Source organism: Schistocerca gregaria, chromosome 3 (genome assembly GCF_023897955.1).
Source record: "Schistocerca gregaria isolate iqSchGreg1 chromosome 3, iqSchGreg1.2, whole genome shotgun sequence".
Lineage (NCBI taxonomy): Eukaryota > Metazoa > Arthropoda > Insecta > Orthoptera > Acrididae > Schistocerca > Schistocerca gregaria.
In genome coordinates, this window is record NC_064922.1 from 597,702,551 (window position 1) to 597,716,917 (window position 14,367).

The following is a 14,367-nucleotide window of genomic DNA, read 5'->3' on the forward strand; positions in this document are numbered from 1 at the left end:
AATGACTAAAAGGAGTTGTCATCTAGAAATTCTTTAATTTATTTTTAAATGTTAGTTGGCTATCTGTCAGGCTTTTGATGCTGTTTGGTAGGTGACCAAAGACTTTTGTGGCAGCATAATTTACCCCTTTCTGTGCCAAAGTTAGATTTAACCCTGCATAGTGAAGATCATCCTTTCTCCTGGTGTTATAGCTATGCACACTGCTATTACTTTTGAACTGGGTTGGATTATTAACAACAAATTTCATAAGTGAATATATATACTGTGAGGTTTCTGTGAGGATCCCTAGACCCTTAAATAGATGTCTGCAGGATAACTGTGGGTGGGCTCCAGCAATTATTCTGATTACATGTTTTTGAGCAATGAATACTTTTCTACTCAATGATGAATTACCACAGAATATGATATCATAGGAAAGCAGTGAATGAAAGTAGGCATAGTAAGCAAATTTATTGAGATTCTTATCACCAAAATTTGCAATAACCCTAACAGCATACGTAGCTGAACTCAAGACGTTTCAGCAGACCATCAATGTGTTGCTTCCAGTTTAACCTCTCATCAGTGGACACACCTAAAAATTTTGAAAATTCTACCTTAGCTACAGATTTCTGTTCAAAGTCTATATTTATTATTGGAGTTGTGCCATTTACTGTACGGAACTATATCTACTGTGTTTTATCAATATTTAAAGAGAGTCCATTTGCTGAGCACCACTTAATAATTTTGTGAAAAACATCATTTACAATTACATCACTTAGTTCTTGGTTTTTGGATGTTATTACTATACTTGTATCATCATCAAAAAGAACTAACTCTGCATCTTCATCAATGTGGAATGGTAAGTTATTTATGTATATCAAGAACAGTAAAGGACCTAAGACCGAACCCTGTGGGACCCCGTACTTGATAGCTCCCCAGTTTGAGGAATCAACTGTTGTTTTAACATTACATGAACCTCTCATTTCAACTTTCTGCATTCTTCCAGTTAAGTATGAATTAAACCATTTGTGCACTGCCCCCCTCAAACCATAATGATTTAGCTTTTCTAAAAGAATTCCACGATTTACACAATCAAAGGCCTTTGAGAGATCACAAAAAATACCAGTGGGTGATGTTCAGTTATTCAGAGCATTTAATATTTGATAATTAAAAGTGTATATAGCATTTTCTGTTGAAAAGCCTTTCTGAAAACCAAACTGACATTTTGTTAGTACTTTATTTTTACAAATATGGGAATCTACTCTTGAATACATTACTTTCTCAAAATTTTTTGATAGAGCTGTCAGAAGAGAGATTAGGAGGTAGTTGTTGACATCCGACGTAAGCCCCTTTTTATACAATGGTTTTACAATGGTATATTTCAGTCTATCGGGGAAAACACCCTGCTCCAAAGAGCTATTACATAAGTGGCTGAGAATCCTACTTGTCTGTGGGGAACAAGCTTTAAGTACCTTGCTGGAAATGCCATCAATTCTGTAAGAGCTTTTACTTTTCAGTGAGTTTATTATTTTACTGATTTCAGAGGGAGAGGTTGGTGGAATTACAGTTGTTTCAAACTGCACACGTATGGCTTCTTCTATTAGCAGCCTTGCCTCTTCTAATGAAGATCTAGATCCTATTTTCTCCACAAAAAAATGATTATTGAAAATATTTTCAATTTCTGATTGTTTGTTAGTACACTTTTCATTCAGTTTTATGGCACTAAAGTCTTCCTGTGCTCTTGGTTTCCCTGTTTCCCTTTCAATAATATTCCAAATTGCTTTAATTTTTTTATCAGAGTTACTGATCTCATACATGATACATGTGGTTCTGGACTTTTTAATAACTTTTCTTAGTACCGCACAATAGTTTTTATTCCTTTAGTTAGCCAAGGTTTTTTTATATGTTTCCTTGTAATTATGTTTAACTATTTTCTTGGGAAAACCAGTTTCAAATACCCTTAAAAATGTATCGTGAAATAAGTTATATTTCAAGTTTGCATCTGGTTCCTTATCACTTCATCCCAGTCTATCTGCTGTAGGCTTTCCCTAAAGTTTGCAATATTTATATTGTTAATTGAATGCACTGCTTTGAAAGTTTGATTTGATATACTGCATGGATCTATGTCATGTACTTTCTTTAGTCTTGTTTCCATTATTAATCACAATCTCAAATTGCCTGACTCACGCCTTTACTTTTCCTAAAGCCAAACTGACCATCATCTAGTGCATCCTAAGTTTTCTTTTCCATTCCTCTGTATATTATTCTTGTAAGCAACTTGGATGCATTAGCTGTTAAACTGATTGTGCGATAATTCTTGCACTTGTCAGCTCTTGCACTCTCAGGAGTGTTGTGATTGATGCTTCTCAGAAAGTCAGATGGTTTGTCACCAGACTCATACATTCTACACACCAACATGAATAGTCATTTTGTTGCCACTTTCCCTAATGATTTTAGGAATTCTGATGGAATGTTATCTATCCCTTCTGCCTTATTTGGCCTCAAGTCCTCAAAGCTCTATTAAATTCTGATTCTAATACTGGATCCTCTAGCTGTTCTAAATCTTCCCCCTCTTAGATGTTTTCAATGTATTCTTTCCACATATCTGCTCTCTCCTCTGCATTCAACAGTGGAATTTCCGTAGCACTCTTAATGTTACCACCCTTGCTTTTCATATCACTGAAGGCTCTTTTGAGTTTCCTGTATGCTGAGTCTGTCCTTCTGACAATCATTTCTTTTTTGCTGTCTTCACATTTTTCGTGCAGCCATTTGATATTAGCTTCCCTGCACTTTCTATTCATTTCGTTCCTCAGTGACTTGTATTTCTGTATTCCTGAGATTCCCAGAAAATTTTAGTACTTTCTTCTTTCATCAATCAACTGAAGTATTTCTTCTGCTGCCCATGGTTTCTTCACAGCTACCTTCTTTGTGCTTATGTTTTCCTTCCCAACTTCTGTGATGAGCCTTTTAGAGATGTCCATTCCTCTTCAGCTGTACTGCCTACTGAGCTATTCCTTATTGCTGTATGTATAGTCTTAGAGAACTTCAAACGTGTCTTGTCATTCCTTAGAACTTCCATATCCCACTTCTTTGCTTACTGATTCTTCCTGACTAATGTCTTAAACTTCAGCCTACTCATCATCACTACTGTATTGTGATCTGAGTCCATATCTGCTCCTGGGTATGCCTTACAATCCAGTATCTAATTTGGGTATCTCTGTCTGACCATGATGCAGTCTAAATGAAATCTTTCTGTATCAGCTGGCCTTATCCAAGTATACCTCCTCCTCTTGTGATACTTGAACAGGGTATTCACTGTTACTAGCTGAAACTTGTTACAGATCTAAATTAGGCTTTCTCCTCTTTTATTCCTTGTCCCAAACCCACATTCTCCTGAAACCTTTTCTTCTACTCCTTCCTCTACAACTGCATTCCAGTCCCCCATGACTATTAGATTTTATCCCCCTTAATATACTGTATGACTCTTCATATTCAGCTGGTATTGTGTAGGCATTGTTAAAAGGCATACAGCGTAGGTTTTCTGTCAGCAGCTCCAGTCAAACATAATTCTCAAATCAATTTATCAAATGTAAGAAAGTGATTAACTGTCACATCATTTGTTGCATTAAATTTCATAGTTAACAACTGTTTTCCCAACAGGAGTTAACCAGCAGTTCCTTATCTCTCAAACATATTGCACAGAGATGTCTATAAATCAAAAGAGGTTACCTTATCTTTCGCATATTTCAAGTGACTGTCAGCGATGCAAGATGAGACTCACATTTATGATCTTGTTTAACCCATTCAGCCAGTCATGTTACCTTTGCAACATGCTGTGTGTCTGCCTCTATGTCCGCAAATTCCACCTTTGTGAGATAATTCACTTGTACAAGTGGTGAAAGCTCCAGTCCCTGAAGAAGAGTTTCCATCCTGAATTTCCAATTGTTGAAATTTTTCCATCTGATAAAGGAATATGATATTTTTCTGCTCCAGTTGCTAGCTTGAAAAAACTTAATGTGAACATCGACTTGTGGCCAGGTAAATACTTTAGCATTTGGAGTATCGTAATCTACGACACTTCACTAAAAATGAGGTATACTGAGAAGTTGCATTTCAATGGACAGTGAAGATTTTTGCTGAGCTCTAACACATAATCAACTTTTCCATGTACTGAGGTCATGGAGTCATTGGCAGTACAGAGCTGTATCAACGGTTTGTCATTAAACTCTGTGAACATGTCCTTGGGTACCATATTAACATCAGAACCAATGTCTATGGGAAAACAAGCACATGAGTTGTGATCAAAGGCACACAGTCTGCTGTATAACTGATTGCCCATTGCTATATATGTGCATCTGACATGGTGCATGTGGAGGCCTGTTGTAGTATGTGTGCAGGGCGAACCACCTACGGCAGTCCACTCTTGACATTTGGGAACCTGTAGGGAGGCCGACAGTTGTGTGCAGTGTCACTGAACTGTGCATGATATGAGCATGGCTGTTTTGTAGTGGCAGCAGATTGAGCATCATAGCGTAGTGTGCTGCAAAAGTGTTCCTGTGCAGCCCACCAGACTGCACCCTGGGTCATGGCAGTAACATCACTGTTGATTCTCCTCAGCTTCCTTCAGGGCAACTTAGCATGTGCCATGGGTTTCATTGATTGATTGATTGATTTCTTCATTAATCCATGTAACAATTTACATTGTGTGGATTTCGTCAGCAAAATCATATACAATACATTATTGTCTGAGCATCACATTGTCACTGATATGCAAAAGGTTAGCATCAATGGGTACAAATTAGCTGCACATGTAAGTAGAGATAATATGATGAGAGGAGGAGTTGCCATATATGTCAAAAGCTTCCACAGCGCAAAACATTTAGAAACTAAAAAATTTTGTGTAGAGCAACATATGGAAGCATGTGCCACTGAACTAAAACTAAATGATGGCACTTTCATAATTGTAACAGTGTATAGGTCCCCCTCAGGGAATTTCCAGCTATTTCTAGAAAACTTGGATGCTTTGTTGTGCTATCTGTCAGACAGGGGGAAGCAAATTATCATTTGTGGGGATTTCAATGTTGATTCCCTGAAAGAGTGTGATAGGAAGAATGACCTTGTAGTATTACTCAGTTCTTTCAATTTGAGCTCCGTCATTGATTTTCCTACTCGGATTACAAAGAACAGCAGGACATTGATAGATAACTTTTTTATAGACCAAGATAAGTTTCAGGACATAAATGCGTATCATGTTGTGAATGGTCTTTCAGATCATGGTGCACAGCTAGTTACAGTACATGGCATAGCTCCATGCAGTATATCAAATCAGAATTTCAAAGCAGTGCGTTCAACTAACAATATAAATACTGCAAACTTTAGGGAAAGACTAAAGGAGCTAGACTGGGATGAAGTGTATATGGAACCCGATGCAAACTTGAAATATAACTTATTTCACGATACATTTTTAAGGGTATTTGAAAATTGTTTTCCCAAGAAAACAGTGAAACATAATTCCAAGAAAACATATAAAAAACCTTGGTTAACTAAAGGAATAAGAATATCTTGCAACCGTAAAAGAGAACTGTATCTAACAGCAAGAGGGAGTACTGACCCCGAAATTGTTCAATATTATAAAAACTATTGTGCGGTACTAAGAAAAGTTATTAAAAAGTCCAGAAGCATGTGTATCAGGTCTGAGATCAGTAACTCTGATAATAAAATTAAAGCAATTTGGAATATTATTGAAAGGGAAACAGGGAAACCAAGAGCACAGGAAGACTTTAGTGCCATAAAACTGAATGACAAGTGTACTAACAAACAATCTGAATTTGGAAATATTTTCAATAATCATTTTTTAAATGTTGTGGAGAAAGTAGGATCTAGATCTTCACTAGAAGAGGCAAGGCTTCTAATAGAAGAGGCCATACCTGTGCAGTTTGAAACAACTGTATTTCCACGAACCTCTCTCTCTGAAATCAGTAAAATAATAAACTCACTGAAAAGTGAAAGCTCTTACGGAATTGATGGCATTTCCAGCAAGATACTTAAAGCTTGTTCCCCACAGATAAGTAGGATTCTCAGCCACGTATGTAATACCTCTTTGGAGCAGGGTGTTTTCCCCGATAGACTGAAATATGCCATTGTAAAACCATTGCATAAAAAGGGGGATACGTTGGATATCAACAACTATCACCCAATCTCTCTTCTGACAGCTCTATCAAAAATTTTTGAGAAAGTAATGTATTCAAGAGTAGCCTCCCATATATGTAAAAATAAAGTACTAACAAAATGTCAGTTTGGTTTTCAGAAAGGCTTTTCAACAGAAAATGCTATATACGCTTTCACTGATCAAATATTAAATACTCTGAATAACTGGACATCACCCATTGGTATTTTTTGTGATCTCTCAAAGGCCTTTGACTGTGTAAATCATGGAATTCTTTTAGATAAGCTAAATCATTATGGTTTGAGGGGGGCAGTGCACAAATGGTTTAATTCATACTTAACTGGAAGAATGCAGAAAGTTGAAATGAGAGGTTCATGTAATGTTAAAACAACAGCTGATTCCTCAAACTGGCAGGCTATCAAGCACGGGGTCCCACAGGGTTCTGTCTTAGGTCCTTTACTGTTCTTGATATACATTAATGAATCACCATTCCATATTGATGAGGATGCAAAGTTAGTTCTTTTTGCTGATGATACAAGTATAGTAATAACATCCAAAAACCAAGAACTAAGTGATGTAATTGTAAATGAAGTTTTTCACAAAATTATTAAGTGGTTCTCAGCAAATGGACTCTCTTTAAATTTTGATTAAACACAGTATATACAGTTCCGTACAGTAAATGGCACAACTCCAGTAATAAATATAGACTTTGAACAGAAGTCTGTAGCTAAGGTAGAATTTTCAAAATTTTTAGGTGTGTCCATTGATGAGAGGTTAAACTGGAAGCAACACATTGATGGTCTGCTGAAACGTCTGAGTTCGGCTACGTATGCTATTAGGGTTATTGCAAATTTTGGTGATAAGAATCTCAGTAAATTAGCTTACTATGCCTACTTTCATTCACTGCTTTCCTATGGTATCATATTCTGGTGTAATTCATCGTTGAGTAGAAAAGTATTCATTGCTCAAAAACTTGTAATCAGAATAATTGCTGGAGCCCACCCACAGTCATCTTGCAGACATCTATTTAAGGATCTAGGGATCCTCACAGTAACCTCACAGTATATATATATATATATTCACTTATGAAATTTGTTGTTAGTAATCCAGCCCTGTTCAAAAGTAATAGCAGTGTGCATAGCTATAACACCAGGAGAAAGGATGATCTTCACTATGCAGGGTTAAATCTGACTTTGGCACAGAAGGGGGTAAATTATGCTGCCACAAATGTCTTTGGTCACCTACCAAACAGCATCAAAGGCCTGACAGATAGTCAACCAACATTTAAAAATAAATTAAAAGAATTTCTAGATGACAACTCCTTCTACTCATTGGCTGAATTTTTAGATATAAATTAAGGGAGGGAAAAAAACTAACTTAAGCATTAGTGTCATGCAATATTTTGTGTAATGTAATATCTTGTACAGACATCTTTCATTAACCTGACACATTCCACATCATTAAGAAGTGCCGTATTCATGATCTATGGAACAAGTATTAATCTAATCTAATACCTACAATTTATATGCATAAAATTAGTATTTACACACATTTTTGAGGTATCTTACATTAGTTTTATATTACTATGTAATTTGTAATTTTCTTATAGTACTGTACAGTTCTGCATTTCATATTATAATAGTTTCTTCATGTATTACAATGCAGGCTACTTTAATTACACTACATGTTTTAATTCAGATAGTCCGTTACTGCGTAGTAACTTTTATTTAGTAAAATTTTTTTAGTTTTTTTTGAACTGTCCAATTGTGTCAATATCTTTTATTTTTTGGGATAATTTATTATATAATTTAACGGCATTGTACAACAAGCTCTGCTGAGTTTTAACTTTATTTTTTCTCTCTAGATGCAGATTGCATTGGTTTCTAGTTTCATAGCTGTGTACTAAAGAATTTTTCATATAACAGTCAATATTTTTTTTACATGCATAATACTTTGAAAAATGTATTCACAGGGGACAGTTAGGATTTCCAGCTTTTGAAAATGTTCAAGTCAGTGAGCCTTACTGCCACTCTTGGTTATTATACGAATTGCTCTTTTCTGTAATTTGAAAACTATTTGAATATTTTTACTGTTGACTCCCCAAAATATTATCTCATAGGTAATAACAGAGTCGATATAAGAAAAATATACAGATCTGACAAATTTAGTATCACACACTGCAGTCAGAATTCTAAGAGCATAACATGCTGTAGCAATTCTGTTAGTAAGTATTTTAATATGTTCTTCCCACTTTAACTGACTGTCAACATGCATACCAAGAAATTTTGTGTAGTTCACGCATTCTATAGTTTCATCGTTTAACTTAAAGTTGTTATAGTGTGGTGTTTTGCAGACATAGAAGTTAACAGCATTTTTTTTATAATTTAGTGTTAATTTATTACTGGATGCCCACTCACGTACACTATTTAGTGTTTGTTCAGCTTTTTCTTTCAGTGCATCTGGTGATTTGTCACTGATTAAAACATTTGGGTCATCTGCAAACAATATTGTTTGTCCATGCTTGATGCTCTGTGGGAAGTCATTTATGTAAATTAGGAATGGTATTGGGCCAAGGACACTATCCTGTGGGACACCTATATTTACCTAATTTGGGTCTGAAGTATACTTCACAATATAGTTTGAGCAACTTGAAATATGTGACTTTTTTATAGTGATTCAGCTTTATGCACCATCATGGGTAGTTGCAGATGTGGAGGAAGCTTAATGATCCAGAGAGTACAGAGCATGTTGTCCAGCATGAGGTTTGCATCTAGTAAAGTTCACAATCATTGCTACAACCGTGATGGAATTTTGTCAAATAACTGTTAATTATATATTGCTTGTTGTGACTGTTGTTCTGGTTTATGGGCCAGGTTTTGCAGTAAGACAGATTTTGCTTTGTATATTTATTATATTTGCCATGCTGGTGGCATTTAAGGTTTGTTAAAAAGTCTTCAGAGGATAGATGTGGTCTCCATTTATGATTGTTCAGAAAACTCTTATAGTGGAATGACAGTGGAAGTGTCCTGCAACACCATGGCATGGATGCTAAACACACAATAGTATCTAGTAGATGAGAAGGCCAGTGTCTTACATTACCTGGAGCAGTGGTGCTTCTGGTTGACACAATTGGCCTGGAATTGGTCGGAATGTTTCAACATCGAGTGTCATGTCCTAGGAGCAACAGATGTTGTATCTTGTCCAAAGTCTAATAATAAGTCAGATGATGGTGACCATTGCTCTGGCATGGTGACTGCAATAGCTTAAGGCTGCATTGCTTGCACACACGAACATGGCTTCAATTTAATGACTGTTTGTTGGTTAAAGCACCAATACAAGTGAGAGTGCACATAATGAGGTAGAACACCTATGGCATCAGCACATGAAGCAGTTGATGTGTTCATTGTAGCAAAAGATGATTACATTGTTGGTGCATAGTCTAGAACAAGGCAAGCAAAGTTCTGTCCAACATGGTTGTCTTGTGAATTGTGGGTCACCGTTGCGGTAGATCTCTAATATATATACTGGAAAACACACTAATACCGTAGTTGACACAGATGTGGTTAATAAAACTTTATTCCGATTGAGGTCAGTATAGCATGGCTACAAAGCATAATGCTCTAAACCGAACTGTCCCATCTTAGTCCTGCAGATATCACACATTACAGTTGAGGCTCCTTGGTCAATGATATTGTTGGTGCTGGCATTCCCATACAACCATTTATCATAAGGTATGCCTGTTTCTGTATAGCAACTATTTTGTTATAAATTTTTAATATTTCTTATGTGTGGTATTTGGTACTTAGTAACCCATCTTCCAGTTAAACCCCTAGAAAAATATTGCAACACCCGCCACTGACTGCAACCATAAGTAATTTATGATGTTTTGTAGTGATAGAAACAGTGTTGTGTTAAATAATGTCCAATGTCTTACTGTAGATTATGTGTACCAACAAGACCTCATGGATAAATAAATGAAGCATTAAATGAAAATCACCTTTGTAAATGAGGACTAATGTTCTTTCCTTTACATTTTACAAATATGTATACACTATTGGTGAGCCTTTTTGTTTTATGACTGAAGGTGATTGTCCCTTTATATTTTGCAACTATACAAGTTGCATGGCTTCTATAGTGATAAACAAAATGAGTGAGTAGAGGATAATGAAACAAGCAAATAATCTTAATAAACAGAGATTCAGAAAGCAAAGGTTTCCTTGATATGTGTGTAAGCATGTTAGAGCAGAGTCACCAAGGATCCAAACTTCAGATGCAGATGAGAACCTCATACTGCAACAAGTGCACCATATGGCCATCATCTATGTGAATTCAGCTTATATCATCACTAATGATTATACATGTTAAAAAATCCCAGGCGTGTATTAACTGCCATGCACCATATAATTGATTCACCTCAATGAGTAATGAATCCAGCACCTTCAGTGCAGATGCACAATCACATTTCACCTCCTGAAGGAATCTCAAAGTAGCAAGCGTGAAGGAGAAGGACAGAGACTGCCTATAGGTGGCACTTGGTAGGAATGAGGATTTGGCAGGAGTTGTGCTGAGGTAGTCCATATAATTGTGATAAACACTGTGTCTGGATGGGACAGTGATTAACAAAACTGCTTAGAAAGTAGGAGATCCTGTGTTCGAATCCTAGTCTAGCACATATTTTTCATTCACTGCCACTGACTCCATGTAAAGTCCTGATGCAGCTGGCATCAATATTTCCTTCCATTTCCTTTCCTTTCTCTCCCCTCCCCCCTCAGTGTCTGTTCTTTTGGACATGTCCAAAAGAACATACACCACACACTGAACTGTAGAGAAATAGTCTGCAAGTGATTGGATGAACCCTCTGCCAAGCACTTGAGTGTGAATTGCAGTGCAGTCATGTAATGCATATTATTATTATTATCGTTATTATTCATCACACTTATCATGATATTTACATTTTTACCTGTTTCTAGCTTGTCGTTGCAATGGCCATAGTACTTGTGCAAATGGAACAAGTATTTGCAATCAACCCTGTGGAAATTTCACACGTGGTCCACACTGTGAACAATGTGTAAGTGGCTATTACGGGAACCCAGTTAATGGAGGAAAATGCATCCGTAAGTAGCAATATGTAGAATGATATACTATTTCATCACTATAATTTATGTGAAGAAAATTCCAGATACTCGAATTGCAGTTAAGTTATTCTCTATGTCCTGTTTTGTATACTTGGATGTAATAGAGTCTGGATTACCATACACATTACTATTTGGCCACAATAAGTTGAACCTCCATCTGACATCTGTTGGGAATGGTAGGAGGTGTGCCTTGGGCATGCATCAGGACTGCTGAGGGGAGAGGAGAAAAGGGGAAGCCAGTGCCAACTCCTTTCCACAACAGTGACCTGTGTTTTGTACTTGGACGAAAGTAGAGGTGACACATGCAAAAATGTTGCCAGCATTCAGAGACATGTTATATCTTCCAGTGCTAGTACTGATTGCCTTCAATACCAGCAGCGCCTGTACAAAGGGTCAACTTATCATGATCAAACAGTAAGTAGTGTGACATAGTTCCTGTCAAACAGTTGTTGTTGTTTGTAGAGGTCATCATTGATGCATTTGTGGTTTAGCACACAGAATGTATTCCAAAAATATCCTGTAATCGTTCAGTCAGATTCAAATAAAATTTCTCAGTATCATATAATTGCTAAATTTTAAATTTTGAAATTGCTTTACATACTGTGTATTGTTACTGTGTCTTCTTTTTTGTTGTTGCACACCCAGTGGCGAAACAGTTCTTTCAATAATAAACAACAAGGTGGTAATCAAAAAATATCATTTGTGACTGACTTGGAAGCAGCATAGCCACCTGGAGCAACAAGATATCACATTGTCTTCAAAGAAAACATTAATACACTACAGTATTCCACATTTGCATTACATGGGTTTATGGTTCAGTCATCTGGTGTATGTAAACTTGTAACATTTCATTCACACATACATGGTATATTCACATAGTTCTTGTGCAGTGACTGATGAAGACAGAGCTCTTGGGGATGATGCAGTTTTCATTGTGTATCGAATGGTTTTGGCACATAGTATTCAAGGTACAGGAAAAGAGGCTGGTGAGTAAAAACATTTGGATGACTTTTTTGAGTCAGCTATAGGCAGCCTGAGATTGTCCATGACTGAAATATTGCCTGTAGCATCATTTTAAAGCTTTGGAGGAGATTCCTGGTGGCTGGAAGCATTAGTTGGCACTAGAGACAAAATGAATTCTGTACACCAAGTGACCAAAAATATCCAAGAAGCAGAGCATCCATTCTGGGTAAAGAACTCACAGAAGCTTTTGATCCTCACATTCGCTATTAGATTGTGGGTTGTCTGTTACCAAAGGTTGCTCTGTACACTAGGTGATTTCCAGATGCATTTGTCTCTCACAGATGAGTCATGCTGACGATTGTATGTGATGCCTTTCCCATTATGACTGGGACTCATGCAGATGGATAGTTTCCTGCTGATAAATTAATCCCATACATTTGGGTAGCTTCCTGCTGACAAATTAATTGTGATTTATTCTTGAGACTAATTCATTTTTGCTATCTAATCATCTGGCACACACCATGGGACACATTTTAGTTCTGCCAGTCTTCTGGAAAAGGACTGACACAGTAATGTTAATAATGTCATCTGGGGATGCATCATTTTAGGAACACATCTACGACTGCAAGGGTTATCTCTGGGGCTGTAATGGCTCCACTGTAGGGATTACATCCCGCAACAGAACATGCAACTCCATATGGATCTAGTTTCATCTGTCCTATGATAATGGATAAACTCGGAAGGGTGGCCTATTGGATGAATGGTTGCAACATGAGCGATACAGTGGAATTTGATGTTCATATGCTGATCTTGATTGTGCTCTAAAGACTGCCTTCATGGATTCTTGCTGATCTCTAAACTGCTCTTGTCAATAAATGGTTGTTACCTCATGTAATGCTGGACTGCTTGTAATGAACATGAGGGATCATTACTGGAAATTCTTTAGTATCACACAAGTGCATTACACTATGTACTGAAGTTTTGTATGGTACCTTGGAAAGATGTCACACACTAAATGACACCTTTGATCCACATCAAGCTTTGGATCATTACTGGAAATTCTTTAGTATCACACAAGTGCATTACACTATGTACTGAAGTTTTGTATGGTACCTTGGAAAGATGTCACACACTAAATGACACCTTTGATCCACATCAAGCTTTCCAGTATACCTTGCAGTCGTGGTATTGCTGTATCCCATACCGCAGTATACATCAGGGCACCATGCAGTGCGTGTATAACCATTTATTACCACAGCTACATCATCCAGGAGTAATAACTGAACAGCCTGAATCAGTGTTATAAGGTTACGATTACACAAGCATTATAATACAATAACAAATGAGCATAAGAAGAGTTCAATAGTTAATAACATTGGGGGAATATTTCTCAAGTACATGTTGACTAAACAGTAATTAAATTCATAAAGTAATTCATTCTTTAGAATTAAGCAATCCAATTTCCTGTTTTACTGTCAAATAATTCATTCAAAGTGTATGGTGGTTTTTAGCATAAACTGTGTGGTATCTTTCCTCAAAATTTCGCAATTTCATGGACTGTGTTTCAGTATATAGATGCCTGAATATTTTAAAAGTCTCTGCTGGAAAATGATCCAGTGTCATGGACATTCAACAGCTAGCTATGTCTTGGTTATCCTTATGGTGTGTATTATAATTGTGGATATCACTCCTGATGCTTAGTGCTTCATGATTTTCCTTAATATACATGACGCACTTGAAGACATATTGACTGAAATTGTCATCACTTTTAGAGACTGTGGTTTAGTTTATTGCTTAATGTTACGATCCTTACTGCTTTTTTGGAGAGTAATAGCACTTTTTTGTACCCTGGGCAGTTATCCCACAGTAACAGGCCATAGGTGATATGGTGTGAAAAAGTTAATAGTATACCATTAGCTGATACTGATTAGTTATCAGATGTTTCAATTTTCTCAGGAGGTAAATAGCTTATGATAGTTTGTCAGAAACATGTGGATTGTGTTCTTGCCAAAGGAGATTGCTGTCCACCATGAAGACCAGATATTTCACAATCACTACACAGATTATGTATTCTTTGTCAATGAGGCTAGATGGTTTTTGTATTCTTTCTTCATTGATTTTCAA

The 14,367-nt window shown here is 36.7% G+C and overlaps 1 protein-coding gene across 1 annotated transcript in view; it reads left to right on the forward strand.

Annotated features, from left to right (window-relative positions):
• The window catches only part of LOC126355902 (attractin-like), a 167,762-nt gene that overhangs the window by 72,897 nt on the left and 80,498 nt on the right, over nucleotides 1–14,367 (forward strand). Inside the window, exon 2 of the mRNA XM_050006413.1 lies at nucleotides 11,116–11,259. Within this exon, the coding sequence (XP_049862370.1) occupies nucleotides 11,116–11,259 (144 nt within the window). The remainder of the gene's footprint in view (nucleotides 1–11,115; nucleotides 11,260–14,367) is intronic.